Here is a 27,652-nt window from a genome sequence, read left to right as displayed (position 1 = left end):
GTATAAAAACTCAAGGGTTTAAATGCATGAGTATCTCAATACAAAACCATAATACATATATTCTAGCCTACAGACATGGTTTATACACATTTGAAAAATAAAATTCAACCCTAATAGGTCCCTTACAAATCCCTTACTAAAAAATACTATTAGCTCAATACAATATTCAAATATTCACAATGTACATCTCTACAATATATTGCATGACTTGCACTCGCAATTCCTCATTATATCAAAATTATGATAATTTCATTTTCATTCTTCATCCTCATCATATATCATAATGTCTCATACACATCATACACTAGATCATAATAATTCGATAAGATTTCAATTCGCATAAACAATAATGCATAGCATTAAAGTTCATATCACAAGATTAAAGACCAATATCAATATACACACAACATACTCAATTTAACCAATCGTGAATCCATTTAATAACTGTAAATACATCAAATTAACATGTAAACATACATGGGGAAACCATGGTTCGAACCCTTTGTACCCGGGCCACGAAATGACCTTTTGAGGATTTAATTTTGTCCCATTGTCTAAGGCACTGGTGATAATAATAACTCAAGGAAATCAATCCAATGGGAAGCAAATGATCACTTTTATTTCACTTAATGGGGATCAAATCATGAGAGACATGTATCAAAATAGTCCTTCAAAGTTAGAGAGAGATACTACATAAAATAAGGAAGTTATGGTGAAACTACTCCATGTAGTCCATAAGGGACCACACGAACTTTTCAACATTAAAAAGGGAACTCAAGGGACTATTTTTTATGCTCAAATATGATAAAATAAACCTCTAATCAGTTGTATAGTCCTAGTAAAAATTCTAGAAAGATAAGATCAAGAAAATCAAGTTGAAACTACTCAAGATCATGGAGTAAGCAAGCTAATCTATACATACTATATGTATGGACTACTCTATTGCTTTGAGACTCTTCAAATATCAAGTTTTCATGACTAAAATGAAGAAAACTATTGTAAATTAAGAATTACAGCAAGCTTTGATAATGGAAATGAGGTAAGAATTAAAAATAAACGAAGAAAAATCAATACCTTAATGAAGCAATAGTATGTGCTTGATCACATAAATGAGGAACTATTCCATGGAAGTGTTTCAATTGAAAGCTCAAGGAAGAAGATATTCTCATGGGTGGCCACATATTTGTCGAGGGGGCTCACTCTCTCTTTGAAGTGAATACTCAAGTTGGGGTTATAATTGATCCCATAAGTTACTTTTATACTTAGATCATAAAGATGGATTTGATCTTGATCCTTGATCCTTGATGCCTTAGATCAATGGCACATGAGAGGCTTTTATCCAAGCTACTCATCCGTATCTTATCACCAAGATCAATGGATGAGCTTTTGACACCCTTCACTCCTTAAAACCTAGGTTTATAGTCATTTTACCTTGAAGCCCTTAGCTCCATGTTTTATTTCTCATTAAGTCCAAATTCATGTTTACACTTACGCCCATGGTTTTGGAATAATTTTTTAGAGTCAATAAAATACAAGGACATGGGCATAAAAGTAATATGGGACATTCACACATGTGAATAAAATATCTTATGATACCGTCAATAGGATTTTAACAACACTAAAGTTTCATATGGGTCAAGCCCATAAGGTGGTGCCACATAAGATATACCCACATGCTATCAAATCATATGTGGATAATAATATGAATTAAATTAATTCTCAAAATTCGATGACTTCACACATGCCAAAAATGGTACATATGAGCAAAAAAAACATGTGACTTAAATCAGACTTAAGTCAAAAAATATATAACACTTTAAATAACAAGATAACATATTATAACATAATACCAGCAAAAGTATTAATGACAAATTGGTCCCTACATGGATATGATGTCATCCACGGTGGGGAGATGGGGGTGCTACGTGGCATCCCTATGGCCACTTGGGATCCATGTGGCATCCCCATAGAATGTCCTTGTTTGGTATTTATGTCAACCAAATTTGAAAATCATATTTTTATTGTTTAAAGAAATTTGAAAAATTCTTCAAAAATCCAAAAAATTCTCTAAATGATTTCTCAAATTATTACACGATTTCTCAAAATTTTAGATTAATTTGGGCCAAAGGTAAATGAGATCTCTAGACTTATAACACTAGTCGGAGTCTTCCATTGGGCTAAGCCGAATGACATTCCACCAGTGTCTCAAGTCGACCCAATGGGTCTATGTTCCACAGTTTGTGGCAAGGACACATAATTGATCACATCAAAGTCGCTGAGCCAGAGCTTCCGTCATCGGGGGTTCAATGGATTACTGGTGCACTCCTGTGGGACATGTTCCTACTCAAATACTCTCAAAGCACATGTGCACTAGATCTTCTAAGTCGGATAACACTATAAAAGAATGGCTTCTCCATACGATTGTGGGTGCACATTTCATGGAAGGGCTTATCATATCAATTATGAGGTATTCTAATCAATATAGTCTTGACTGGGAGGTGACCCTCACTCCTCCTTGAGAGTTCATACTCTCAAAATGTATACTCTCAATGCCTCAAATACTCGGGTATATGAATCTGGCCCCCAGTGTATGAAATACCCAAATTCAATCTCTTTCTTACTTCCATTGAGCATAAGACTATTAGCTTTAAGGCCTTGAAAGGCCACATAACCTACAATCTAAAACCCCAAACTAGAATTGGCTTTGGAGTTTGGATCTAGGGGATCTAAGCTCTTGAAAAATTTAGACGAATAGTAATCCAAATTTGAAATCTCACAAGTCCGACTTCTTTTTGCCTTTTTGTGAGACAGCCTATAGTTGGACAAATTGAAAGTGGTGGTCATGTAGGATTCCCGGGGTGTAAATTAAAAAATTGCTCTTTTTCTTTTTATTCACAATTGAGCACTTCTACTTACAATGCCAAACTACACAACAGAAAACATAAAATAAAACCTACATACAACTTTTGGATCTTCATCTCTTACTGCCTTAAAATGAAGATATAATTTTATTGATACACAAAAAAATAAAGCTAAGTTTTTAAATCAAATAGGTATCATGATTCAAGTAGGAATCCCTCTATAAATAGGAATCCTCGTTCAAATAGAAATTGTAACACATAAATAGTAATCAAGGACTGAAATAACTGAACTAAATTGGAAATAGAACTGTAAATAAAGCTAGGAAGACTTACCTGAATGTTGCCTAGGGTCACCCTCGTTAGACATAGTACACCTACACCCAGTTGCCTGACTGATGGCGCACTGGTTCCTTGATCTTCTTGAGTCCTCTAATTGTTATGCAATTTTGGCAATACCCTTCAACACAAGTAATACTATGAGTATGCGAGCATGATCACAAACACTATTTTGGGTATCTTTTCAGCCCTTAATCTAGGGCATGCCACAATGTGTCACCACCCTTTTGAAATGACCAGTTCAAACTAGACTAGGCTGCCTCTAACGCAACACAAAAAGAAGGGCCACGGCCCACAGGTGGTGCGTGCTACCTCTATGGGCTACACCCTATAGGTGGGGCTTGCCACTCTCTATGGGCTAGGCCCTATGGGTGGGGCGTGCCACCCTTGTGAGAGCTAGCGAGAGGTAGAGAGAGAATAACATGAAGGAAAGAGGAGAGAGGCCAAACTGCAATTGCTGGAATGAGAAGATCCACCCCCTATTTATAGTGCTCAGGTGGAACCTAGGGTATGCCATACTCAAAATAGTCTCCAAATGATCTTTGGACTCATAAGGCAACCTGTGGTGTAAAGAAAGAATTAATCTAAGCTGTCCCTTATTCAAATCAGCTATCATGATTGAGTAGGAACCATTATCCCTCAGATTCTTAACTCATATCCACTTCTATTCAAGCTAGGATGGGGCCTTCCATAGTCCCACATAATTAGATCCCTTTTCTCTCACAAACTTTTTAATCTCATTAGAAAACTTTAGTCGAAGTAGAAGGTCCAATTCCTAACTAATTTGGAAATCAGAAGGTTTCCATAGCTAACCAAAATTCATAATAATTTTTTTGTAGAAAATATCCTTAACAAATAAAGGACATGGGCATCTCAACTATATCTGGTTGGACTTGTGCGCCATTTGGGCCCCGCATCCCACACCCATGTGGGGCTGGGCCCTTGGCCCCCCATATGGGTCCCATTATGCCCCTTATAAGTTGAAAAATATCATAACCGACCTTTTAGGAGTTTTTTATGCATAAAAATAAATTTTAAAATTTCTGAAAATATATAAAAATCACAAAATCATAAATAAGGTTGGAAAATAACATTTTTGACATTTCAAAAATTCTAAAACACATTCCAAACAAAACTAGAAGTGGATTGGTACCAATTGGCTAGGAAAAATGATTTTATGAGGCACTCCACCTGTCCTAGGATTCGTAATTCACAACCATCTTCTCAAACCAACCCAACGGAACCCATCATTCAGTCAATCGTAGGGGTTCATGATTGGTCCATTAAAGCTGGCTAGTAAATGGTGGAACCACCAACCTAGTATGTAGATTTTAGGTTCTCCCCCTCAGAGCAAGTCATATCCATAAGGATGCAGATGCACATATTGCTTACAATGTAAGGGAACAATCTCTTAAACACATGTACAACATTCCTTCTTTACAGGGCTGCTTATTAGAGTGTGGCTATGATATGAACATGTCATGTGGTGGTTGTTGAGGATTTGGCCCTTGCCCTCATAGGCTTGCAATCGCACGCAGGAGACCATGAAGCTCTTCTAGTTCTCACATCATCCCTGGGCATATCTCTCCGACTCAACAAGGGATGTCCCACTTTAACCCTCGATAGCAATGCCTTATGCCCTAGGGTAAAGGTTTTGGACATGACCTAGGGCCCAACCTCAAGGTCAGTCAATTAACACTCCCATTGGAGGGTGCACGTCTACTATGATTATTTTATTTTTATATGCTCTCAAGGCCTTTAATGGCCACAAACCCCAACATAGATAAACCAAATTTAGGCTTTGGGAACAAATTTCTTTGAAGATAGACTAACCGTTGTGAAGTAATCACATCTTTTCAGAGTTGCGCAAAACCTTGGTTGAAATCTTTGATCTCTCAAATCTGTCAAATTTGGTTTCTTCCTAAAATCTGATCTATCTAGTGGATAGATCACGCGAAAAATGGGTCTATGAACTAAATTTCAGCTGGAATCAGTTTCTTTAGGATCTCAGACCTTAAAATGGAGAAAACAAGGGGAACAGACTTCAAACCTCCCCCCCCCTCCCCTCCTTTTCTTTTTAACTGATACATGTGCAGTGCTCGGGCTAGTACTATAGGGATTTGCTGGAGTACTGCAGACAAGTGAGCGGAGGTTTGTACCATTCAGACAAATCTCTATAGAACATGAGTTCTGTACATCATATAGTATGTAATGTGCCCCCCTTCAGGAGTACATTACCCAAGTCAGTGAACATTGTGCAGTAATAATAATTAGATAATGGATGAAGGAACGATTATCGACTAGAAAAATATTTGAAAAGTAAAGGAGCAAGCGCCAATAATTGCTTGACATAAAAGCTGGGTGCTCAAACCTCTCTGAAATTCTTTCTTTAAAAAAAATGTGCATTCTCAGAATGCTAGAAAGTGAAGTGCAAAGAAAATGTTTAGACTTGCTCTTTAATCTAACTCTAACTGATCATCATCTTCCACCTAATACCTTAAAGAACAAATAACTAACAAGATTTGGAAGTTGTTATTAATCTTATCAAGAACATTTTGGCTCCAATTGGAGGCCTACATCCTGAAATTGACAAAATACATAGAGATAGTAGTTGTAAATCTCTTTAAAATCTTCAAAAGAAGACCAAGAGCATGCCAATTGGAGTTTTGTGCGCAAACTAGTGCCTTCGGAAATTAACTAACATCAAATAATTCTAGAAGCATGGCGATAGGTGACCTTACTGGTGATTGTTTTATCTTTACATTTGTAAGGATGCACTTGCTCAATATTGGGGCTTGCAAGGAGAATGTATGTGGAAACATTTCGGTTTATTATGCTTTGTTTGGCTCTATTTTTACCAATCTACTCAGTTGAGGACACTAGAGTGACTAGATGTCCTCGGGTATCTTTATAATTTGTATATGTATGCTATCATATCTGAATGGGGTTGTGCATGGAAGCCTAAGTTCCAATTCCTTTAAAAATGTGTTTGTTCTCTCTTCTTCCATGAAATTCTTTGTGCTGTTCGCAAGAAACCTTTAGTTTTTTCCTTTTTGAATTTTAATAAGAAACCCCAAGTGATTTACTCCTATGCTTAACATATCAGAGCTTCATCAAGGATCCATATACTGGGTTCATACTTGGGCAGGAATGACAACCTTCCTTTGTGTCACCAGCATGGAAAACTATGGCAGGTGCAAATAACAGGTAGTTATCCAAATTGGTCTGCCAACTTTTAATGAGAAAGCAGTAGGTACACATTAATTAGAAGATGACACACCTATGAGGTGTCTGATTGCTGAGAGACTCTGTCAGGAAGTTCCTCTCCTAGGTTTGCATGATATTGAGCGGTACAGTATGCCCTCCTCTTGAGTATGAGAAAGAAGGTGGTGAATTCAATTTCTTGCTCAGTGACACTGAACTCCAGTCTTGCAGCCAAAACATTGGGATTTAGTTGGCTTTAGGTCACTCATAAACAATCCAGTTCTAATCCATAGTGTAAATATGAGAGTTCCTCAAAAGAATGAAACATCTCATGAGGTGTGTCTTATCACATCATTACAAGTACACTTCAACAATATAGAGAAATAAAATGCGAGATTTTGAAAACATAGTTGATGATATTGCTGTGGATTATGACACTAAGAACCCCGACTTGTACAAATCCGATCACCATTGTATGCCTCTTATGGATCACGGATGAGATTTCCTGTCAATGTTTTAGACTTGGTCATGTCTGGTTACCTTGTTTCTGTGTACATGTTGTCAGTATTGAAAATGAAGTTATCTTCGTGTTCTCGTGGGCTAAATGTTCCTATTCAATTATGCTATTCAAAGGTGATTTATTGCGGTATTCAAATGGTACCATTGCATTTGTTTGCAGATAAAAGATGAGGTTAGGGGTGTCTTAGACTTCATAAAGCATGTGTATGATACTTTTGGATTCACCTTTGAGCTGGAGCTATCTACGGTAAGCATCTGTGTCATGTATTGTTGTTTTCTGCCTCATTACAGATGGATTAAATACTCTGAGCTCGATCGTTGGAGATCAGATGGCATGTTGTGCATTGATCAACTAATTGAACTTATTGTTTGTTGAGTGGATCTACGTGTCTTATGTCTGGGACCTTTGTAAAATAGTCAATTTCCTGATTAGCTTTTCACCGAATAAGACAACTTATTCTTTTGTTTTCATTATTTTGGTAGTGGTTTCATTTGTGAATGTTTACTCAAAATCCTTCCGTAACACAACAATTGAAATCAACCAAAATTTTCCAAGTTCAAATTGAAATGACTTCTTGAACCTAGTTTTAATAAAAAAATACTGTTCCCCTTGAAATGTCATATTTATTCTTCGTTGGATCATCTGAAGGTTGCATTAAAGTATTGTAATGAATATTTGGAGGTTACGTGTGCTCCAAACAAAAATGATCTTTCCTAGATGTGCATATTACATTTTTACAGTTAATGTGTTTTCCAGCTTGTTTGCCAAGTTTATATTATAGATGGTTATATATGTCACAGCTATAATGAGGGATTTCACTGGATTGGAGAAGTGGCTTCCAATTTACTCTAATGCTTTGTTATGGTATATCAGAGGCCTGAGAAGTACTTAGGAGATATTGAAACTTGGGATAAGGCGGAGGGTGCATTAAAGGAAGCGTTAGATGAGTTTGGCAGGGATTGGGAGGTAAATTTCGACATAAGCTATGCAATTTTTTGTCGGTGTTTCTCATTTTTAGTCATGCTTAATAGCTAAACGGTGCTCTTTGCTATATTTCCGTTCACTTGACATGTTGCTATATCATATTTGTGGGATTTAGAGGTTGTTTAACATTTGTTTTATGTGTTCCGGGAGGTTTACTTTATTTTTAGATGGACCGTGTATTATTCGATGAGATTAATCACAATAACACAGTTGAGAGTTTCCCCCCATTTGTGACTTTCAAGCGAAATTGTGATTTTAACAATTATAATGTCCTCTAATCTCTGGTTGTTTCAAAAGTCCCTGTAGTTTGGTTTTATGTCCAGATTTGGGTTCCTAATTCTGACTCAGTTTCTGATAGCCATTGTTATGCAAATGGTGTATGTGATGGATTACATGCTTTTACAGTATTTCACTGTATGTCACAATCAACTCTGTTAAACTGTTAAAGCAAATATTTTGGATTGAGAAACACTTAATTTGCTATATGAAATCAGAATTGAAACTTAAACCCCACTGAAGTTTAGTGACCTACTATCATGTATGTCTTAGTAAATTCCTTGTAGTGGACCTCAAGCAGTATGAACAGAGAAGCTCCCATGAACCTATATGGATTATTGAATCATAAAATAGTCTGCGCTTATGAGCATTCCCAAACCTCTTGAGAATAGCTGGGATTGGGTACTAGATCTTGGGGTTTTTCTTTATTACTGTGCCATTATAAAGAAGGCATCATGATTCTACAGGAGCGGCCTTTTTCTTCACTGTTTGGTCTCCTGTGAGCTTTTCTAGGATCATGTGCCTGTCTTATTGAGATTTAAGTTGGATAATGTGTTTTCCAGATGGTTTTGGCTCTTGGAATTGCATAAAAATATTTTGCAGCAAAATTTACTGGTCAGGAGAACTTCAAAAATCCAATTGTCCTTGAACGTCTTAATGCTTTTGCTCATGGTTAACATCTGACTACGATTGAGTTAATTGCTAATTTATAGTCAAAATTGGTAAGAGAGAGCTCCTAAGCCCGGGTTGGTGGCCTTGAAAGAGCTGATCTTGCAGGAAATTTGTAACCTTCATATTATTCATGCAGTTCTCCTATCATTTGTAATCGCAACAGTCCATCGTTTGGGACAAGGTCTGCCAACCCAAAAGTGGCATGTTGCGTTTTATCATACCGATTTCTACTCTCAACATTCTCAATAGGACCATGAGAACCTTCCTTTGGTCTAGTAACAGTCCTAGGAAAAATATTCCTCTAATCTCTTGGGACAAGGCCTGCAGGCCCAAAAGGGCTGGGGGTTCCGTGATCTCAGGATTACCGACAAAGCCCAGCCCAAAAGGGCTGGGGGCTCCATGATCTCAGGATTACCAACAACGCCCTTGGCAAATGGTGGTGATATTTTGCTACCAAACAAACCTCAGTCATGGATTGGTTCCTGAAAGAAAACCTCAGTATAACTGGCTTCTCTGCCTTTTTCAAAAGCATCTACCCTTGCCGGGATATCTTCATACCACAATTCGTTATGAAGTTAACTTTGGTGATTAGAGTCCTGTTCTAGAAACACACGTGGATCGTGGAGACCCCCCTGAAAGACCTATGGCCTAACCTCTATTCCCTAGCCAGTAACCCGGATGCCACATTTGCTCTTTAATTCCAATCCTACAACAGCCAGCAAATTTGGTTAACAATTTTTAGAGGAACCTTGCAGGACCACGAATTTAACCACTTGCTCAACCTCCTCAACCACCTTTCCACCCTCTTCATTAAGGGAGACGACCCCAACAAACCCATCTGGTCCTAATAGTATTCTGGAATTTTCTAGGTTACCTCTTTTTACAAAGCCATCGACCCACACCATCCTTCCACTTTCACCACCCACCATAAAGGTTGGATCATTGAAACCCCTCCTAGGATCCAAGCTTCTCTTGGCGCACCATTTCCGATAAAAAACATACTTTCGATTAGCTCCAAATGAGAGGTTTCAACTTTGCCAACAGAGGCCATCTGTGTGAGGAAGATATGGAGTCTCACTCCCATCTTCTCATCCACTGCCACTTCACAACAAGTTTGGAGCACACATTTAAGGGATTGCAATTACTGATGGGTCATCCCTCCGATTATTGTACTTCTGTTCTCCGCCTATTTCTTCCTCTATGGGGTTATTCCTTTGGAGAACATCCATCCAAGTCACCTTATTGTACAATACACATGCTACAGTAATTTCCTTACACTGCTACAATATCTTTCATGCAGATTGTGGGCTCTGATACCAGTAGGGAAATTTAAGAAAACAGTAAAATCAGCAAGAAACAAAGCCAAACACAAGCATAATTCAAAGAAACCTAGAGTTTCTTCTATACACCCAAGCTAGGGTTACAAAATGCTAAGGCTTTTTTTCTCTTTCAATTTCTAAAAATCATGTAGAATGACCCCATGAAGGCCCGATACACCTCCTATATATTATAATTTAATGTTTCAAATACAAAAAGTGTCCAAATAAATAATAAATTGGCCCATATGTCCTAACTTAACTTAAAATTTGTAATGACAGTTTTATCTCTATGAACAGTACCCATGATCAATACTCATGAATAGTAATTATGAATAGTACTTGCTAGAAATAAACTCTAAAACTAAAACTATAATATACATTCATGGAAATTGACAGTGTTTCAAAAACCGCTAGGCGAGTCCTAGGCGGATTGGGGGGTCCAAGCTGCCCAACGCCTAGGCGGGCGCCCAGGGCGGCCCAGTTGAATCCAAATAAGGATTCTGCAGTTATTTGAGTATCTAACTATAAGTTATATTCAAATTATACTACATATTAGCATTTAGCACACATTCCATAAGTATAACCATAATCCATAAGTCGGTTCATACTCCATAATCCATATCCAATTAAAACTTAAAATATGCCAACCAACCAAATTATAAAACTATGAAAGTAATACTTGAAGACTTAAATGACTCTTCAATAGTTCAAATGTTCAATACACCATACTTCAATCAAAGTTCAAAGTAACAACGTTTAATAATTATTCAACAATCAACATTCATTCATCATCAAAAAATCTTGGGTCAGCAGCATTGGCATCATATTCATCGGAGTCGACGAAGTCGTCACGCTCCTCGACATATTGCGACTCATCTTCCTTTGTCTCTTGTGAATCTGCCTCCTCTTCCTCCACCTTTGTTCTTTGTGCAGAAGCTCTAGTGGCCCTAAGAGGATCAGTTGATGTCCCTGAAGCATCCATGACCATGTCCCATGTCAATCTTTCAAGCCCCTCGACCTCATCATCAACTAACCACTTCATAGCATTGTCCATATAATACTTGATTACTTGAACAGTTTAACTTGATGAAGATGAACTTAAGAATATTATTAATATAATAATATTTAATACCTGGATTAATTTTGGTCCTTTGCCTCATCGTAATTGGACTCCCAAAAGACTTTAATGAGTGCATGTAATTTCAGCGCATATACTATCTTGCATTTCAAGGTTAGGGACTAGCACCTCTACACACTTATTAAATCCATCCATAATTGTGTCATTTGTTTGTATATCCTTGTCGATATAAAACAAAGTTGGGTTCAAAAAATAACCAGCTGCATGCAATGGCCGATGTAGCTGCTTATCCCACTTCTCATCAATAATCTCCCAAATAGGCTTGTAACGGGTTTCTTCATCATTGAAATTTTGGGCTCTCTCTTTTGCATTTCTCCATAACATCATATATGTAGCCCATAAAAGGCTTGTCACTATCAACCATGTGAAGGACTTTGATAATAGCAAAAAATACTTTAAAAGCGTCATTCACCCCTCGCAAAAAAGTCTTAGAAAGTATATTATCTCTCACCTTCTTTCCAACTTGAGCCGTAGACCACTTGTATGCTTTCCACTCATCCGAGGTAAACATTTACCTCAATTGTACTCTCCTTGAATGTATGCTATCTAGGCATAATTATCAGGTCACAAATCTCATGACCCTAGGCCTCACAATCTCTTTCTTCTTTGTAAAGGTACACATCATGCTGAGGGTGATATGGTGGCTATAAATGAAATTCGTAACATACTTGGCCTTCTTCATTGTTCTTGATATCTCGGTTAAACCGTCAAGAGCCTCAAGCATGAGGTCTATACAATGTGCTGCACATGGTGTCCAAAAGATTCTAGGATAAGCTATGCGCAATAAATAAGATGCAGCAACAATAGGAGCAGCATTATCTGTGACAACCTGTACAACAAGATGCTCCCTGACCTCCTTGATTCCCTTCTCTATCATTTGAAATATGTAATGGGCATCATGGATATGATCAGAGGCATCAATAGACCTCAAACAAACAGTCCCTACTGGACAATTCACAAGCAAATTCATTTGACTTCTTCTCTTCCTATCACTCCAAGCATCAGTCATAAGAGAAACCCTATACTGAGCCCATGCATCTTTCTTAAGTTCTACAGCATCCCTCGTGGCACTCACTGCTTTTTTTAAAAAAAGCTTTGAAAGCTCATATGGGGTTGGGGGTTTCATCCTTAGGCCAAATTGGCCAATTGCCTCTATTGCAGCATAAAAGCTGCTCAAGCGAGCAGTATTGAAAGGAATGCCCACCTCATAGAACCATGTAACCAAATAATACGCAGCTCTATCTCTCTCTTCCTTCTTGATTCTATTTTCAATGGTGGTTTGTTTTTTTGTTTTCTCTCCTGCAATCTCAAGGTCAGGCTGAGGTAAGAAACTACCCATAGGGTCTCTAACCCGAGGCTTCTTAGTCCCAGAACCAAAAGCAATTACAACTCCTTTCCCCTTTCCCCTAATGATGGATTGTTCGACCTCTTGACATCCCTCCCCAATCCTTTCCTCATCACTATCATCATCATGAAAATGACTTGAACCCCGACCTAATCTCTGCTATAGAGGCAAATCCCTCATCTTTTTTCATTTTCACCACGTTTATAAAATTCTTTATTTCCTCTTTAACAACATCAGGAGTCTTTTTACATGAGGCAATATCCCTCCTGATACCGGCAAGATGTTTCTTGAACCGGTTTATGCCCCTTTTGTATCATTTTGACAAAATTGCATCTTATGCAATTTTTATCATTAGAATCTGGGTTATAGTCATATTTCGAACCGAGATCACCACTCCTATTAGATCCCGAAGAAGATATCTCAAAATAATACAAATTACTAAAGCAATAAACAAATCACTTTGAGTTTGATTGCTCAATCTTCAAACTTCCACCTCAAAGATGTTTCTAAATACTCAAAATCTTTTAAAACACCCCCTAATAACTTTGCAAAACATCAAAAAGTAAATATAATACCAATGGGTGATGTTTTGATCAATTTTGGTTAACTTTGAGTTACCCTTTGATCTTAAAAAATTCACCACAATCTAAATTTTTGGTGGTTTTCTCTCTCTAAATTTGGCTCAAACAAGGTTTAGGTTTCAAATGAACCTAAACCCTAATTTTTGGACCTTAAAAAAAAAAAATGATGCAAAATGCTCTCATGAAATTTTTTTGCGCCCCTGGGCGGGGCGCAAGCCTTGGGCAGCCGCCAGGGTTGGGTGCTAGGCCGCCTAGGCGGGTTTGGTACCGCCTAGGCGGCCGCCCAGGGATTGACCGCGCAGATTGGCCGCCTAAGCATGGGCGATGTGCCCAGGCCTTTCGGACCGCCTAAGCGCTGGGCGGTCCGCTTTTTGAATCACTGGAAATTGAATAAAAATTAAAAATAAAAATAAAAATAATTCTTCCCTCCATCGGTTATCCTCTCCAATGTATTTCCTTTCTTGTTCCATCAAACAATTCCTAGCAGCATCTTCTGAGTGCTCTACGGCATGGTATACCTCCTTTCAAATGGCGTGTGAAACCCCTATTAGCCTAGTTACCTTTCAAGCTAGTAATTTTTGTCAGACCAAAAGCCTTTTTTTTTCCATTTTCTTTTAAATTTTTTGTTTTAGGTTAATGGTGGGGTTTGGACGAGGATGTGGCGTTGCAATAGTCAACCCGCCATTTAAGTGGGACAACCATAAACATATTCATAGGGTTCGGTAAACTAACGATAAACATAATTGGTACTGCAATAAACATTCTTTCAACAGATCCTAGGGTTCAGAACTCCGACATGCACGTCATAATCCCTACCTAGATAAACATAATTGGTACTTCATAGGGTTCAGTAAATTAATCATTTTAATCGATTGTTTTGCATTATCTTCAATGCCTTGAAATGCTCCTTATGTCTGTCATTATCAAATATCTTGGATATTCTTCTACAGATCAATACAGGTGATGGTGCATTTTATGGGCCAAAGATAGACATTAGTGTATTTGATGCTTTGAAGAGGAAGTTTCAGTGTGCTACATTGCAGGTACTACTAAATTGCATGTTTCTAGTTTATCTATGAAGAGGAAGTATCTTGGAATTTCTCGTGAAGTTTTATCTATCGTTGACTTTGTGAATTTGTTACTGCAGCTGGACTTTCAACTTCCTGCTCGTTTCAACTTAACCTACTCAGCAGAGGATGAAGCTAAAAGAGAAAGACCCGTGATGATACACAGGGCTATCCTAGGATCTGTTGAAAGAATGTTTGCAATACTTTTGGAACACTACAAAGGAAAATGGCCCTTTTGGTTGAGTCCTAGACAAGCTATTGTTTGCCCTGTGTCAGAGAAATCTCAGGCTTATGCATTGAAGGTAACCAAAATGTTTGTAGTTCCTGTAAGTATATTAATTTGGGCATATCCTCCCTTGATCCTCAGGCACTGAGCGGATTCACTTCCTTGTTTCTTTGGTACTTCATATTATGTTAAGGAATATATGGTGTAGATACAATACTGATTCCCAATATGCTTTGAATGGTGCTAATGATTTCCATTTGAAGGTTGACGGGCACATGTTCTAAAGACAAGGATTGATGCACTAATTCCCGTAGTCTAGATACACTATTGTACAATCTAAGTATTTCAGAAGGATTTGATGTCTATATATATATATATATATATATATATATACACATACATTTTCAGTTTTACTGTTCTCTCTCAACCACCAAATCAGTCCTTCCTTCACTCTGCAAGAGAAATTACTGGAGCTAAGTTTATCTTAAGTATACGTTGTTTTGCTGGTATTACTTTTGTTCTTATTTCATAAGCTTGCAGTTGAGAAACAGGTATCCAAAAATCAGGATGAACCAAGAACTCAAAGGAACCCCAGTTGTGAGAACACTTATATTAATTCATTGGGAAGTCCAAGGAAGTATTTTTCAGTGTTTGGAATGTATTTATGATAACGAAATCCATTATCCATAATGTTCTCATTCCATTTATATGAGCAAACAAAATTTAATTGAATATCAATCATTATTATCAAGTGCAGGATTGGCTTCAAATGAAATTTAAAATGTGAAGGATGTATATATTGCAATTGGGATCTTTTGAATCTTATGTTGCTTGTGTAAGGCATATTTCTACCAACATTTTATCTTTTTCTGCAGGTTCGAGACCAGATCCATCAAGCTGGCTATTATGTAGATGTTGATACTACTGATAGGAAAATTCAAAAGAAGGTAAAATCCACGTCCGTTTATTAAATGATTGAAGATTGTCAATTCACATGGAGATTAGTAAATTTCATGTCTGTTTCAGATATACTTGATGCATAAATTTTCTTCCTTTTTCTTTCTTTGGGTGCTTATTACCATGCTTTTAGTTGTGGTGTTTGCATATTTCCTACCCTAGTTGCATGGGACTCCCTCTCAGAAACATTGCCTTTGGAGCGAAGCTTCATAGGAAAAATGTATCCACTCTCCGAATTATTGTTCCCAAACCCATACCATCCACTGCATAACATGTCCTACTTCCTCTCAGAATAGTTGTTTTTTTAATTTGAAATGATGATAATATTTGCTTCAAGGAGCATGTACAATTCTTTTATTTTTGGTTCTCCTTTTGGCTTTTTATTTGGATGGAGCGCAATTGTGCCCCATTCCATAGATAGAAATGGAATATTGCTAGATTTTGTCTTGGACCTTGCATTGCCCATTTTTCCTTTATGGATGGAGTCATCTACCCCTCTTGTCCTGTTTTTTATTGGGTTAGGGCTATCAGGTCCCAATCTACTTATGGAGAAGGACAGATGCCTGTCAGCCCCGGTCCTTGAAAATTGTAGAGAAGATATAACATGTATGAGGATCGGCGCAGAATGTTATGCAACTTAGTGATTAATTTTATGTTCTTTCCTGCGCAGGAGGAGCAGTGCAACATTATTTAATTGATACTTTAACTTGGGATTTTATCACGTACACATTTGTCACCCTTTTCAAATCCTATTGTATGAATTTGTCTGTGACCTTGAAAACATCATGCCATATTCCTGTTAGACGTGTAAATATAGGTAAACAATATATTTTTTTAAGTTATTGAGAAATTTGCATGGAGTTTTACTATTGATGTTACTATTGAAGAACAACGAAATTCCTGATGCTAATAGTTAATACTTTCTCTGTGAAAATCAGGATTTCTGTACATAGAGGAAGTTAGGATAGACTCTAATACAATTTAATCCCCTGACTTTGTGAAAGTATAACATGAGTAATTTTTTCATGCATCGTATTTATGAATGTTAAAATTTGACAAACATGAAAATTCATAAATACATGTGCTGAAATGGGGTGTCATTCAAGAATGCTTATATACTACTAAAATCACATTCTCCTATTTTATTTTTATTGTTAAAGTTTCTGAAAATAACTTAATAAAAAATATGGATTTGAAACAAACATCATCATCAGATGCTTATCCCAATTATTTGGGATTTGAAACAAGCAGAAAGCCATAAATCATTAAGGCAAACTAAAAGTTTTGCTTTCAAAAAAAAAAAAAAAGGTTAGAGTACATTGTACAATGTTTCAAAAAGCGCTAGGCGGCCGTGGGGGTCCAGGCTGCCCAGTGCCTAGCCGGGCGCCCAGAACCTGGGCGGCCCAGTAGAAAGAAAAATGTTAGAATTTTTATGATTTTATCCATAACTATATGTTAAATATAACAACATAACTATATAACACATAATCTATGATCCATATTTGATATTTCCATGAATGAGGAGAATTTTGATAGTCCATAGTCCATACTTTCATACAATGCTAAAACCATAAAAGTATACACTGATACACACAAGAGTTAGATAGTAGAAACTAGAAACTAACAATAAGAAAAAGAAAACATACAGAAATTCAGAAAATATAGTCTTGGACTACATAGTCAACAGTCAACACCAAGAATTAAACGTCTTCAACGCTTCATTCTTCAGTTATCATCATCATCAGGAATAGGAGAAGCCTCATCATATGCATCAGTTTCGAGGTCATCATCATCAGAGTCATTTCCCTCTTCAACATAACGCTCGTCCTCTATTTCTTCAGAATCTACGTCTTCCTCCTCTTCTTCTACCTCCCTCTTACTCTGTGTAGATGAGGCCCTAGGAGTCTTGGTTGCTCTACCCTTTTCTTTCTTTTTGTGCTTCCTTGAACTCAAATATTGTATAATCTCCTCCTTGGTAGCCTCAGGAACATTTTTACACGGGGCAACATCCCCCTTAATACCAGCAAAGTGTTTTTTGAAACAGTAACTACCCCCATTTGTATCCTTTCCACAATAATTACATTTAATATGATTTTTGTCATTCGGATGCAGGTTATGACCATACTTCCAACTTGGATCACCACTTCTAGAATAACCTGGAGAAAATATTTCCATAGAACAAGGCTCATTTTCATCTCTTTTTGGTTTTACTAAATTTAAATATTGTCTAATCTCATTCCGATGAGCTTCAGGAGCCTTTTTACAAGAAGCAACATTCCCTTTAATATTGGCAAGGTGTTTCTTGAATTGGTTAATAGCCCTATTGGTATCTTTTTCACAAAAATTACACCTTATACGATTTTTATCGTTTGGTTTCGTGTTATGATCATACTTCCAACCCGGATCACTTCTTCTAACAAAACCAGAAATAGACCTATCTAAATGACAAAGATTTTGTTCCTGTTTGTATTTAACTGAACTCAAATATTGGTTAATTTCCTCTCTAATAGCTTCAGGAACAATTTTACAAGAGGCAATATTCCCTTTAATACTGGCAAGATGTTTCTTAAATCGATTTATGCCCCCTTTTTGTATCATTTTCACAATAATTGCATCTTATGCAATTTTTGTCATTGGAATTCGAGTTATATCCATATTTTCAACCCGCGTCTCTACTTTGATTGGATCTTGAAGAATACATCTCAAAACAATACAAGCAATCTAAAAAATAAAGTTTTGCACTTACTTTGCTTGCTCAAACTCCAAACTTCCACCTCTGAGATGTTTTCTGGTGCTAAAATATTCAAAACCACCCTCTAATATGACTAAAAAAACTCCAAAACTAAGTTTAATCATGATGGGTGATGTTTGGATCCATTTCCCATAACTTTGAGTAACACTTCGATCCAATGAAAATCACAAAATGTAATTTTTTTTTAGGTTTCTCTGTCTCTATAAAATGGATTCTTGTGGGTTCAGGTTTCAAATGAACCTAAAACCCACATTTAAAAGCATTTTTTAAAAAAAAAGCAAACCCCCTAAGTAACCCTTAAAAAGATCCATTTTCGCCCCTGTGTGGGGTGCAGGCCCTAGGTGGCCACCTAGGGCTGGGCGCTGGGCACCCTCTTAGGTGGGTACTGTACTGCCTAGGCGGCTGCCCAGGGACTACCCACCTAGTTTGGTTGTCTAGGCCTAGGTGATGCGCCCAGGCCTTCTGGACTACCTGGGTGGCCGCCTAGGCACTGGGCGGTCCGTTTTTTGAATCACAAACACTATACTTGGAGTGCGACAGCATTTTTGGATTTTGAGGATGTTCCTATCACAAACATCTTGTCTTGTGCTATTGTACTTGAACTATATGGGGTGAAAGCTTGAAGAGCCATCATGGTAAAGTAGCTTAGTGTAGTGAAAGGGGCTGTTGAAGGTTGCGCCTAGTTTAATCAAGTCATGCTTGCTGTTGAATATTTTTGAAATGGTTGGAAAAAGAAATATGTTTCCTTTGGAATTAAGCTTCTATTAAGCTGTATGTATTTTCTGAAACACATGCGGAGCATATGATAATTCTTGTCAGAATGATCCTATCTAATGTATTGGAATTTTGTGATTTTCCCAATTTATTAAAGCGATTACTCTCCTTCCTGGGGTTGTATCTTATGTGCTGTTTTTTGGATTTAAAAGAAGCTTTCAATTGACCTCCTATGATGTGTATTTCTTAGATGATACAGTTCATGTAACTCTTGGGAACTTTACAATTGAATGTGGTCTCATTATCTGACCTCCATATGTTCTGTATTTCTGCTACTATGGGCTGTAAATAGTTTTGAGTAGAATAGTTGAATGTGGTCGCTAATTCTTAATTTGATCTCCTGTACTTCTGCAGTCCTGTAGGGCAGTGGAGGACATTTGGTCCTCAATGCCAGTCTTCATAATCATGTTCACATTTTTGTGCGCAAAGATGTCCTGCTATTTGTGTCTATAAATTTTAAATAGAAGAAAATAAAGAAAATGACTTATGGCGCTTTGGGGTTTATCGATGATAGCCTTGTCTGTGATAGTTCCATTTTTTATTTTTTTTAAATGCATATTCTTGTATATTGGTTGTATTTTTATAGAATTTTGGGAAGAACTTCATTTTTCATTTATAAATTGTCTCTCCACAAGATACTCTTTAGGATTTTAGCTTGGACCTGCTATTGAATATTAATTAACTACAAATAAATTTCTTTTTGTTGAGCTAATTGTCCTCTCCTGAACACTTAATTTCAAATGCAGGTACGAGAAGCTCAGTTGGCTCAATACAACTATATATTGGTCGTTGGTGAGGAGGAAGCAAACACCAATCAGGTTTTAACTTGACTTCTTATGGCATTTGAAGATTTAATGGTATTTGAAGATTACCATTACCTCGTAATACTGACCACAGAGTGCCTTGGCCTAGAAAAATGCTGTCATTTTTTTGAATGCAAACATTAAGTTGGGAATCAACTCACTTCCAACAATCTTCTCACGTTTCAAATTGATTGTGCTTGTGATACTCTTTTACCCTATACATAGGCAAAAGAAATTGTACTTTAGCGAACATAATCATGGGAACATATTTTTTCTTTTGGTGGGGAAGTTGGGATTCCAACCAGAGGCAATTGTGATCTGCCACTAAGCTGCCTTTTGTGTGGGCCCTACGTCCTCTTTACGAAGTTGTCATTTCTGATGAACCTTCCTTACTTGCAGGTGAGTGTAAGAGTTAGAGACAAGTCTGATCACTCAGTGAAATTCATGGAAGATCTCCTTACTCAATTCAGGGAAGATACAGCTGCATTTCGTTAGTTTATTTATGGGAATTATGGAGCTCAAACTGGTAATGGCTGGTTTGAACCTGTTAAAAGAATGAGCTTGCGCTCAGGTGGTGAAACTGTATTTTATATGAGGGGCTTGCTCTGTTTGTCTTGAAATCTGGATTTTGGCATTCTGATACTTAATTGGTGCCAGAAATTGGCTACATTTTGTGATCACTAATGCATTATTGCTACTCCATTACAATAGAATCTTCTTGTTTGCATCCGAGTTGGTCTTGAGAGAACTGCAAGACATGCAGAACGTATAGAAATGTTATTTCTGCATTTCCTTTTGCCTCTTGAAGATCAAGCAAAAGTTTATTTCAAAATGGCTGTATAATGAGATGAACCATTAAACTTGTAGAGATAGATATTTAATGTTATGGCTAGTATTCCAGGTCATCGATCAACGAGAAGGTGCTCATTGTTGCAACCTCGATGTTGTCTCTTTAGCCTAGCAGATCTATTGAAAGATAATAGTATACCTTTTGGCTGTGGTTTTTTATAAGTTGATGACATTCCTCCATTTTTCATGGGATGTAATGAAGTGCATAGTGTGTTGGAATGAATGGTTTGAATGAAACAGGCGATGTTTCTCGTAATGCAAGCGTTGTAAACAGGAAAGCTTCTGGGGCTTTTCACTGTTCGTAAACTCTTGTTTAGAATACCTTGCCTAATATCATATAGAATGACTTTTTGTAATGAGCATCTAGCTCATAAATTTGGAATCAGACTGATTTCTTTTACTATATGATATGAATTGTGGCTTTCATTTATTCATCTGCGAGGTCATCAGCAACATGCTTGTGCCTCTAGGTTCTTAGTACAACATTCCTTTTAATGGCAGGCTCTGTCTCAAACTTTCTATCATAGGGTTTTCTTTTAATACAATCTGTTAGGCTTTTTATAGGAAAGTGTTTTGTGCATCGCCGAGAGCATGAGCTTAACCTGATTTTGATCAAAATACCCCAAAAATTTCAGATGCAATCCGCATTAGATCCATGTATTTGCAGGTCCTTAAAACATTCTAAATCACTACAAAATAGTTGCCTTGGATGCATGTATTTCCGGCTCAAAGTATTGTGCAAATCAGATGATTCGTGAAGAATTAAAATGAATAGTCCATGAAATTATTCGAAATGGACTTTTTTGCCTCCAGATTGTTGTGGCGCATCTTAATATTTATCACTTGGATATGAGAAGGTGACACCGAAAATAGGTTCATTGTTTGTTGAGGCATCAAAATTTTACCCTTCATGGTGAAATATTATTTAATAGGTAAAAATCCCTTACAAATTCATTTAAGGGATTAAAATATCACAATTAACATTAGAGTTTTTTTTTTAATTTTCATGTTACTCAAGTACTTCAAAAAATATCTTCAAACATACTTTAATTGCTCTTATTCAAAGTTAGGAATTTTAAACATGCACAAGCATTTTAATAATTTGACCCATCCTGAATGAATATTGGTTGAATCATTCCAAGGGATTAAATTACTAAATTGTTAGGTTCCCAGCCTTGAAAAAGGGTAAGTTTGGTATTTTTGAGGATATTCTGTTTTAAAAGTCAAACCCTAACATTAGATATGTTTTGACCTCCTATTACATTTATTTGTTTTCCTTAAAGCTCATTACTCCTCAGTACCATGGCTTTACCATTAGTTTCTTAGTTCAACATTCCTTTTAATGAGAAGGCCTCTTTCTCATAAACATGCAAGGATAGATCCTGCTCCTAAAGAAGTCTGACTGCCTTTAATCCTACAAGTACTTGATAGAAAACCTCATTAAGAGATGATTACTAACTTCAATGGTCCGCCCCTTCTTATTATGAACCTAACCACCCTCCCAAAAACTAAACGATAAATTTATTGGCATGACAATGCTGTCCTTTCTGACAGTACAGGGCCTGCATGAGATACCCTTGAATTATGCATGAGAAATCAGCCATGGCCAATTTCCTTACATGCCATAAACAAGCAGCATATGCAGAGATTCCTTAGCATTTATCATTAGCGATGTCGAAACAAGTGCACTGCAGTGCTACTCTCTCCTCCATTACCATATTCATCATTTTCTTCTTCTTTCATCTTGTCGATCCCTTGTGTATTTGAAGCAAACAGGGGCGAGGGTCCGCAATAAGAAGACGCTGGTCCGCAATAAGAAGACGCTGAGTGGAGAGAGGGCTCGACAGACGGAAGCTTAGAAAGAAGGGCTTCCAGGCTTGTCATTGATGGCATTATCTTAATTCCTGATCCATGAAAATTGGGGTTCATCGATGACAAGTAGTCATGGTATTCGGGGTGGCAAGTGTTGGAGTCGGGTGCGATCGATGGTTGAAAGGGCCAATTGTGGGGAACACTGGGAGCTCCCCCATCGCCTTGGAGAGGGAAGGCAGCAGAAGATGGGTGAGGGAGTAGGACCCCTGGGATGCTGCCTAGATAGCTGAACTTCTTCCTTAGTAGAACCACATAGTTGAGATCTTCCATGACCTGAAAATGATTGAATCAGACTATACATTTGGTTAATTTTGGATGGTGGTTTCCAAAATCCTTGCACTAATTGCCTTTCTGCATGAAATATGTGAATGTGGTTCTGCTGGCAAGTGTGTGTGCACACGCAGGCATGCGTGTCCACCCCTTGCTCGTGTTTGAACGTGTGTGTGTGAGAGAGATCATTGTCCGTCAAAGGACCAAGAAATAACCTTGTTAGCTGCGCCTAACTGGATTACGCCTTCTCTAACGGCGATTAGAGCGATTGTCTGAATAAACAATGAGACACTCAAAAGTTACATCATGTAAATCAAACCTATATCTTGAAGAGCTGTAGAGAAGGGATGAACCTGAATGCCTGATTGAAACTGAGCCTCCCATGTTCTTGGGTGCTGAAACCTCAAAAGCACAAATTTTAACATTGTATTTTATTAAACACCACGAGAGAAACAATGTATTAATCTATCATCAATCATCAAGTATAGAGAGAGGTCCTCATACTCACAGAATCAGCTGGACTATGCCATGAAGATAAGAAATTGATCTCATGGTCTTGAGGTTCCTTAAAGATCCATTTATGGCTGTGATCCGAGGCGACTTTTCCAATCAAACTGGAAAGAACCCATGTTCAAAGTGTGCGTTAATATTTGTGATTGAATTATTAAATAGCACTCTTCGTTTTTTTCTTTTTTTATTTGCATTTGCTAGTTTATGGTATTACCCTTCTCCGTAGTTGTAGATCTCATGCGACATTTTGAAGAAGAGCTCAGGCTGTAGGCCTCTTGAATGCTGGAATTCAGAAGTGGTGTAGAGAGACGAACTCGCGCAATCACTGGTTCTCATCTCGGCAGTGTCGGATATGGTAGCTGAGAAGTCGCAGAACCCATCTTCCCATACCAAGATCCTGGTGTTATCACCATGACCACCACAGACCATGAATCACTAAGAATCTGAAATTTGTTTAGACTTTCTGATAATAGAGAGAACCATGAATCACCAAGAATGTAATTTTTATATCTTGAGAATTGGAACTTGGAGAGAGGGAGAACAATCAATCATTATGAATTTGAACTTTAGTCTAGATGGTTGGAGAGAGAGAGAGAGGCCATCCATACCAATTCCTTCTGTTCCCTCTTGATCTGTCACAGCCTCCTCCATTAACATCCCATCTGGAAAACAAAATGAAAATGCTTAAATGCAATGCATATTTCTAACTGATCGAAACATATGTAAAACTGAGAATGGCTGAAACTATTTCATTTACTACTCTCTCTATGCTTAGGCCAAAGGGTTGTTAAATTTTCTTGGAATCTATGTTGTTGTAGGATCTCGTCTTACTTGGGTGGTGGGTAGTTTCGAGGCAGGATCCTCCAAAAGACAGCATAAACCCAAGGGGAGTTTTCATGAACGCACATACTTCTCAATGTCTGTTGAAGAAGATGGGTTAGAGTTAATGGGAGGCCATGGCTTATGTTCTCTTCCATCAACTAATTACCTCTCTCTCTCTCTCTCTCTCTCTCTCTCTCTCTCTATTTGGGGAGACAGCCCCACCATCCTCCAGTCATGTGTAATGCCCACCAACAACCAGACCCAAAATTTATACCCTCTCTCCACTTCTCCTCCCTCCAAAACTTGCCTCTTTTTTTTTTACAATGAAGAACCTCACTGAAACGGTATTTATCATGCTTTAAATTTCACCATTGTTATCCTGCACTTTATCTATAGCTTTTCAATCCCGATTCCCAACGGTCTTCTTTTCAACCCCACCATTCAAAACTGCTCATCATCGGTTCAGCAGAAGGGGGATTTCCCCTTCCTCTTCTTCCCAGGGCCTAGTTTTTTACCAGACAGTCTCATCATTGTGGTTAGTAAATACTCAGTACCTCTTTTTCCTTAACTCTACTATGTACTACCGTGGAAATTCTCTCTCTCTCGTTCTCTCTCTACATTCACACATACACAGGAATAGACATTCTTTGAGTTCCCTGCCTATAGAATTAGCGTAAGGGCCCAGATTGAACCACAACAACCCATGTGGGAAGCCCATAAAATGCACGTATTGTCACGAAGCCCCGCAATTCAACCAACCGTGTGGCACTCGTTCCTTGGTCTGTTAGCAAACTCTTTGGGGTGTGACAATATACAATATACATACACATGGAAATACATGTGACTATAGATTATGTATATCCACCGCCCCCGACCTATGGAATAGTATAGAGCCCAAATCGAACGCCCTTGACTGATCAGACCAGCCGATAAAAACTACATCCATCACACATGTACATGCGCCTACGTGAAAAAACATTTAGCTTAGCGTCTAAGCTACCACTCTACAATTTCGACTAACCTACTTTTTTGGGGTTATTGTTTGCTCATCTCTCTCTCTCTCTCTCTATCTCTATCTATGTTTCTCTTTGCACTAGCTTGTTGGGTCCCCTATGTTAACCTACCATATCTATGTCTCTGTCTGCACTAGCTTGTTGGTCCCCTAAGTTAACCCCTTAAATATGGAGTTTAAAGCTCAAAAAATCTGCACTCGTTCCACTACCAGATTTCCTGGAAAATTCACCTCCATAACCCTTAAATATGGAGTTTAAAGCTCAAAAAATCATGCAAATCAAGCACATATATAAGCACTTGAAAATTGTAAAAATTGATGATAAAAGATGCACTATTTTCAAAACTAGAAATCATTTTTGTTTTTATGTTTATACCTTCGATATCGAGATGATGGGAGGATTTTCATTGAATTTTTTTTTTTTTGACAAGTTAATGAGGTGCACCTCACTTCTACAATATAAAGTTCGCACCATTTATGAATGTTTTCCACATATAAAACGTAATACATATATATACATATAGGGCAATGATTTCATGCAACGGTTACATCATAATATAATGCAATCACATTAAAAAACCATGTTAGAGACATTTGTTTGACACAATATTTTAAATATATACTCTTTTCATTCTAAAGAATAATCGCAATTTTTTTTTTTTTGAAAAAATACCCTAGAAAGTGTTTTTCTAGCCCAATTAATATAAGCCGTCTAATTTAGTGAGATGGTTAGATATAGGCCTCAGAAAGATTTTTTTTATGTTCAAAATTTTCATATAGTGTTATCATCATTAGATTAACAATGCTAAAAAGAAAAAAGTGATTTTGAATTTGTCAAAGCCTAGATCTTGGAATTCATCAAATGGACGGTCGAGATTCATTGTTGGAGGGTACTAATTTTGACCATATCAAAGGTGTAAATTAATTTGGAGCCATACAAATGCCGAAAACATGGTTTTCTAGAAGCGTGGTTGCATTATACTATGAAACAACTGTTGCATGAAATCATTACCCACACACACATATATATATATATATATATATATATATATATATATATATATATATATATATATATATATATGTGTGTGTGTGTGTGTGTGTGTGTGTGTGTGTATATATATATATATATATATATATATATATATATATATATATATATATATATGTGAGTGGATTCTGTCAGCCCATGAGCTGACTGCTACAATGTTAGCCAATGGCTCAGATTCAATCTAGCCCGATCTGACGGTCACAATCTCATTTCGTATTTTCATTTTCATTTTTTTTCTACAAATCCAAATCACTTAAAATTTTAAGAGTTCATTCTTCTCATCAAGCCACACCTAATAGAAATATATATATATAAAAAATTCAACAAATATAAATTGACCAAAATACCCACGAAATGTTTCGGAGGTATTTGGTAAATTTATATTTTACAATTTTTTTTATATATTTTTATTATATTCTTCTATTTTTGAAGAATAGATGCTCTAAATTCAAGTGATTTGGATTTGTAGAACAAAAATATGAAAATTCAAACACAAAATGAGGTCGTGGCCGTCAGATCGGCCTAGATTCAATCTGGGCCATTGGCTGACACTGTTTATTTTCGCCTATAGGCGTTTTATAGTATCTTCCATATATATACAGAAAATTCTTCCCAATGCCTATAGGCGAAAATGAACAGTGATTTCTCTTACCCTCATTACCGTCCAAAGTTCATTATACGGTCACAATTATCCAGTAGTGTTTCATTTTTCTTTTTTTTTTCTACAAATTGGAATAACTTGAAATTTGGAGTGTGTATACAACTTATTGAGGAGCACCTAATAAAAAATAAAAAATTATAATTTGTGGAAAAACTTGACCAAAATACCCCTGAGGTATTTTGGTAAATTATTTTCATGTAAAATATTTTTTTGATATTTTTCGTAGATTCTCATATTTTTTATGAACACATACTCTAAATTTTAGGTCATTCTGATTTATAAAAAAATAATAAAAAATAAAACACTATCGGACAATCGTGACCGTGCGCTGAACTTTGGATGGTGATGAGGGCAGGCGAAATCATTTTTCTCCTATAGGTGTTTTGTAGTGTGTATATATCTATATATATGCCGATTTGTGTACCGCTATAGTAAATGTCGAACTGCCTAGATCGAATATGGGCCGATATGATAATCACGGATGTATGGTAGTGTTTCATTTTTCAATGTTTTTCTATCAATTGGAATGATCTAAAACTTAGATTGTGTGTTCATAAAAAATAGGCGAATCTACGAAAAATATCAAAAAAAAATATTTTACATAAAATAAATTGGTAAAAATACCCCTTAAAAGTTTCAAGGGTATTTTGATCAATTTATTTTTCACAAATTATTTTTTTTATATTTTTATTAGGTGCGCCTTGATAAGAAAAACACACACCTAAAATTTCATGTGATTTGGAGCTGTAGAAACAAAATTAAAAATAAAATACTATTGGACAACGGTAAT

The 27,652-nt window shown here is 36.9% G+C and overlaps 2 protein-coding genes across 2 annotated transcripts in view; one reads left to right on the top strand and one right to left on the bottom strand.

Moving 5' to 3' along the window:
• LOC18427561 (Threonyl-tRNA synthetase) overlaps positions 1-20,544 on the top strand; it is a 65,418-nt gene extending 44,874 nt beyond the window's left edge. Inside the window, exons 15-21 of the mRNA XM_006836610.4 lie at positions 7,081-7,167; positions 7,795-7,887; positions 14,187-14,279; positions 14,384-14,605; positions 15,405-15,476; positions 19,759-19,830; positions 20,215-20,544. Of these exons, the coding sequence (XP_006836673.3) occupies positions 7,081-7,167; positions 7,795-7,887; positions 14,187-14,279; positions 14,384-14,605; positions 15,405-15,476; positions 19,759-19,830; positions 20,215-20,310 (735 nt within the window). The 3' untranslated portion in view covers positions 20,311-20,544. The remainder of the gene's footprint in view (positions 1-7,080; positions 7,168-7,794; positions 7,888-14,186; positions 14,280-14,383; positions 14,606-15,404; positions 15,477-19,758; positions 19,831-20,214) is intronic.
• Positions 20,545-22,168: 1,624 nt separating this feature from the next.
• LOC18427562 (Serine/threonine-protein kinase WNK (With No Lysine)-like protein) lies at positions 22,169-24,378 on the bottom strand. Its single transcript, XM_088849940.1, has 7 exons — positions 24,148-24,378; positions 23,925-23,978; positions 23,531-23,713; positions 23,315-23,420; positions 23,160-23,201; positions 23,022-23,078; positions 22,169-22,809 (listed from the first exon to the last, which is right to left on the bottom strand). The coding sequence occupies exons 1-7, from the start codon at positions 24,291-24,293 to the stop codon at positions 22,330-22,332; spliced, it is 1,068 nt and encodes a 355-aa protein (XP_088706066.1). The 5' UTR covers positions 24,294-24,378; the 3' UTR covers positions 22,169-22,329.
• Positions 24,379-27,652: the final 3,274 nt, after the last annotated feature.

This window comes from Amborella trichopoda, chromosome 10 (assembly GCF_054954075.1).
Source record: "Amborella trichopoda isolate Santa Cruz 75 chromosome 10, AtrichopodaSantaCruz75HAP2 v2.0, whole genome shotgun sequence".
Classification (NCBI taxonomy): domain Eukaryota; kingdom Viridiplantae; phylum Streptophyta; class Magnoliopsida; order Amborellales; family Amborellaceae; genus Amborella; species Amborella trichopoda.
The sequence above is the reverse complement of the archived record's forward strand: the minus strand, read 5'-3'. Positions and strand labels throughout refer to the sequence as shown.

What these genes read in the sequence shown, in the direction of transcription:
- LOC18427562 (XM_088849940.1), bottom strand. Translation starts at nt 24,293, where the DNA reads ATGGAAGAGAACATAAGCCATGGCCTCCCATTAACTCTAACCCATCTT. An exon ending in AGAGGGAACAGAAGGAATTG is followed by an intron (nt 23,714 to 23,924) that starts GTATGGATGGCC and finishes TGATAACACCAG; the next exon opens with GATCTTGGTATGGGAAGATG. An exon ending in ATCTACAACTACGGAGAAGG is followed by an intron (nt 23,421 to 23,530) that starts GTAATACCATAA and finishes GGTTCTTTCCAG; the next exon opens with TTTGATTGGAAAAGTCGCCT.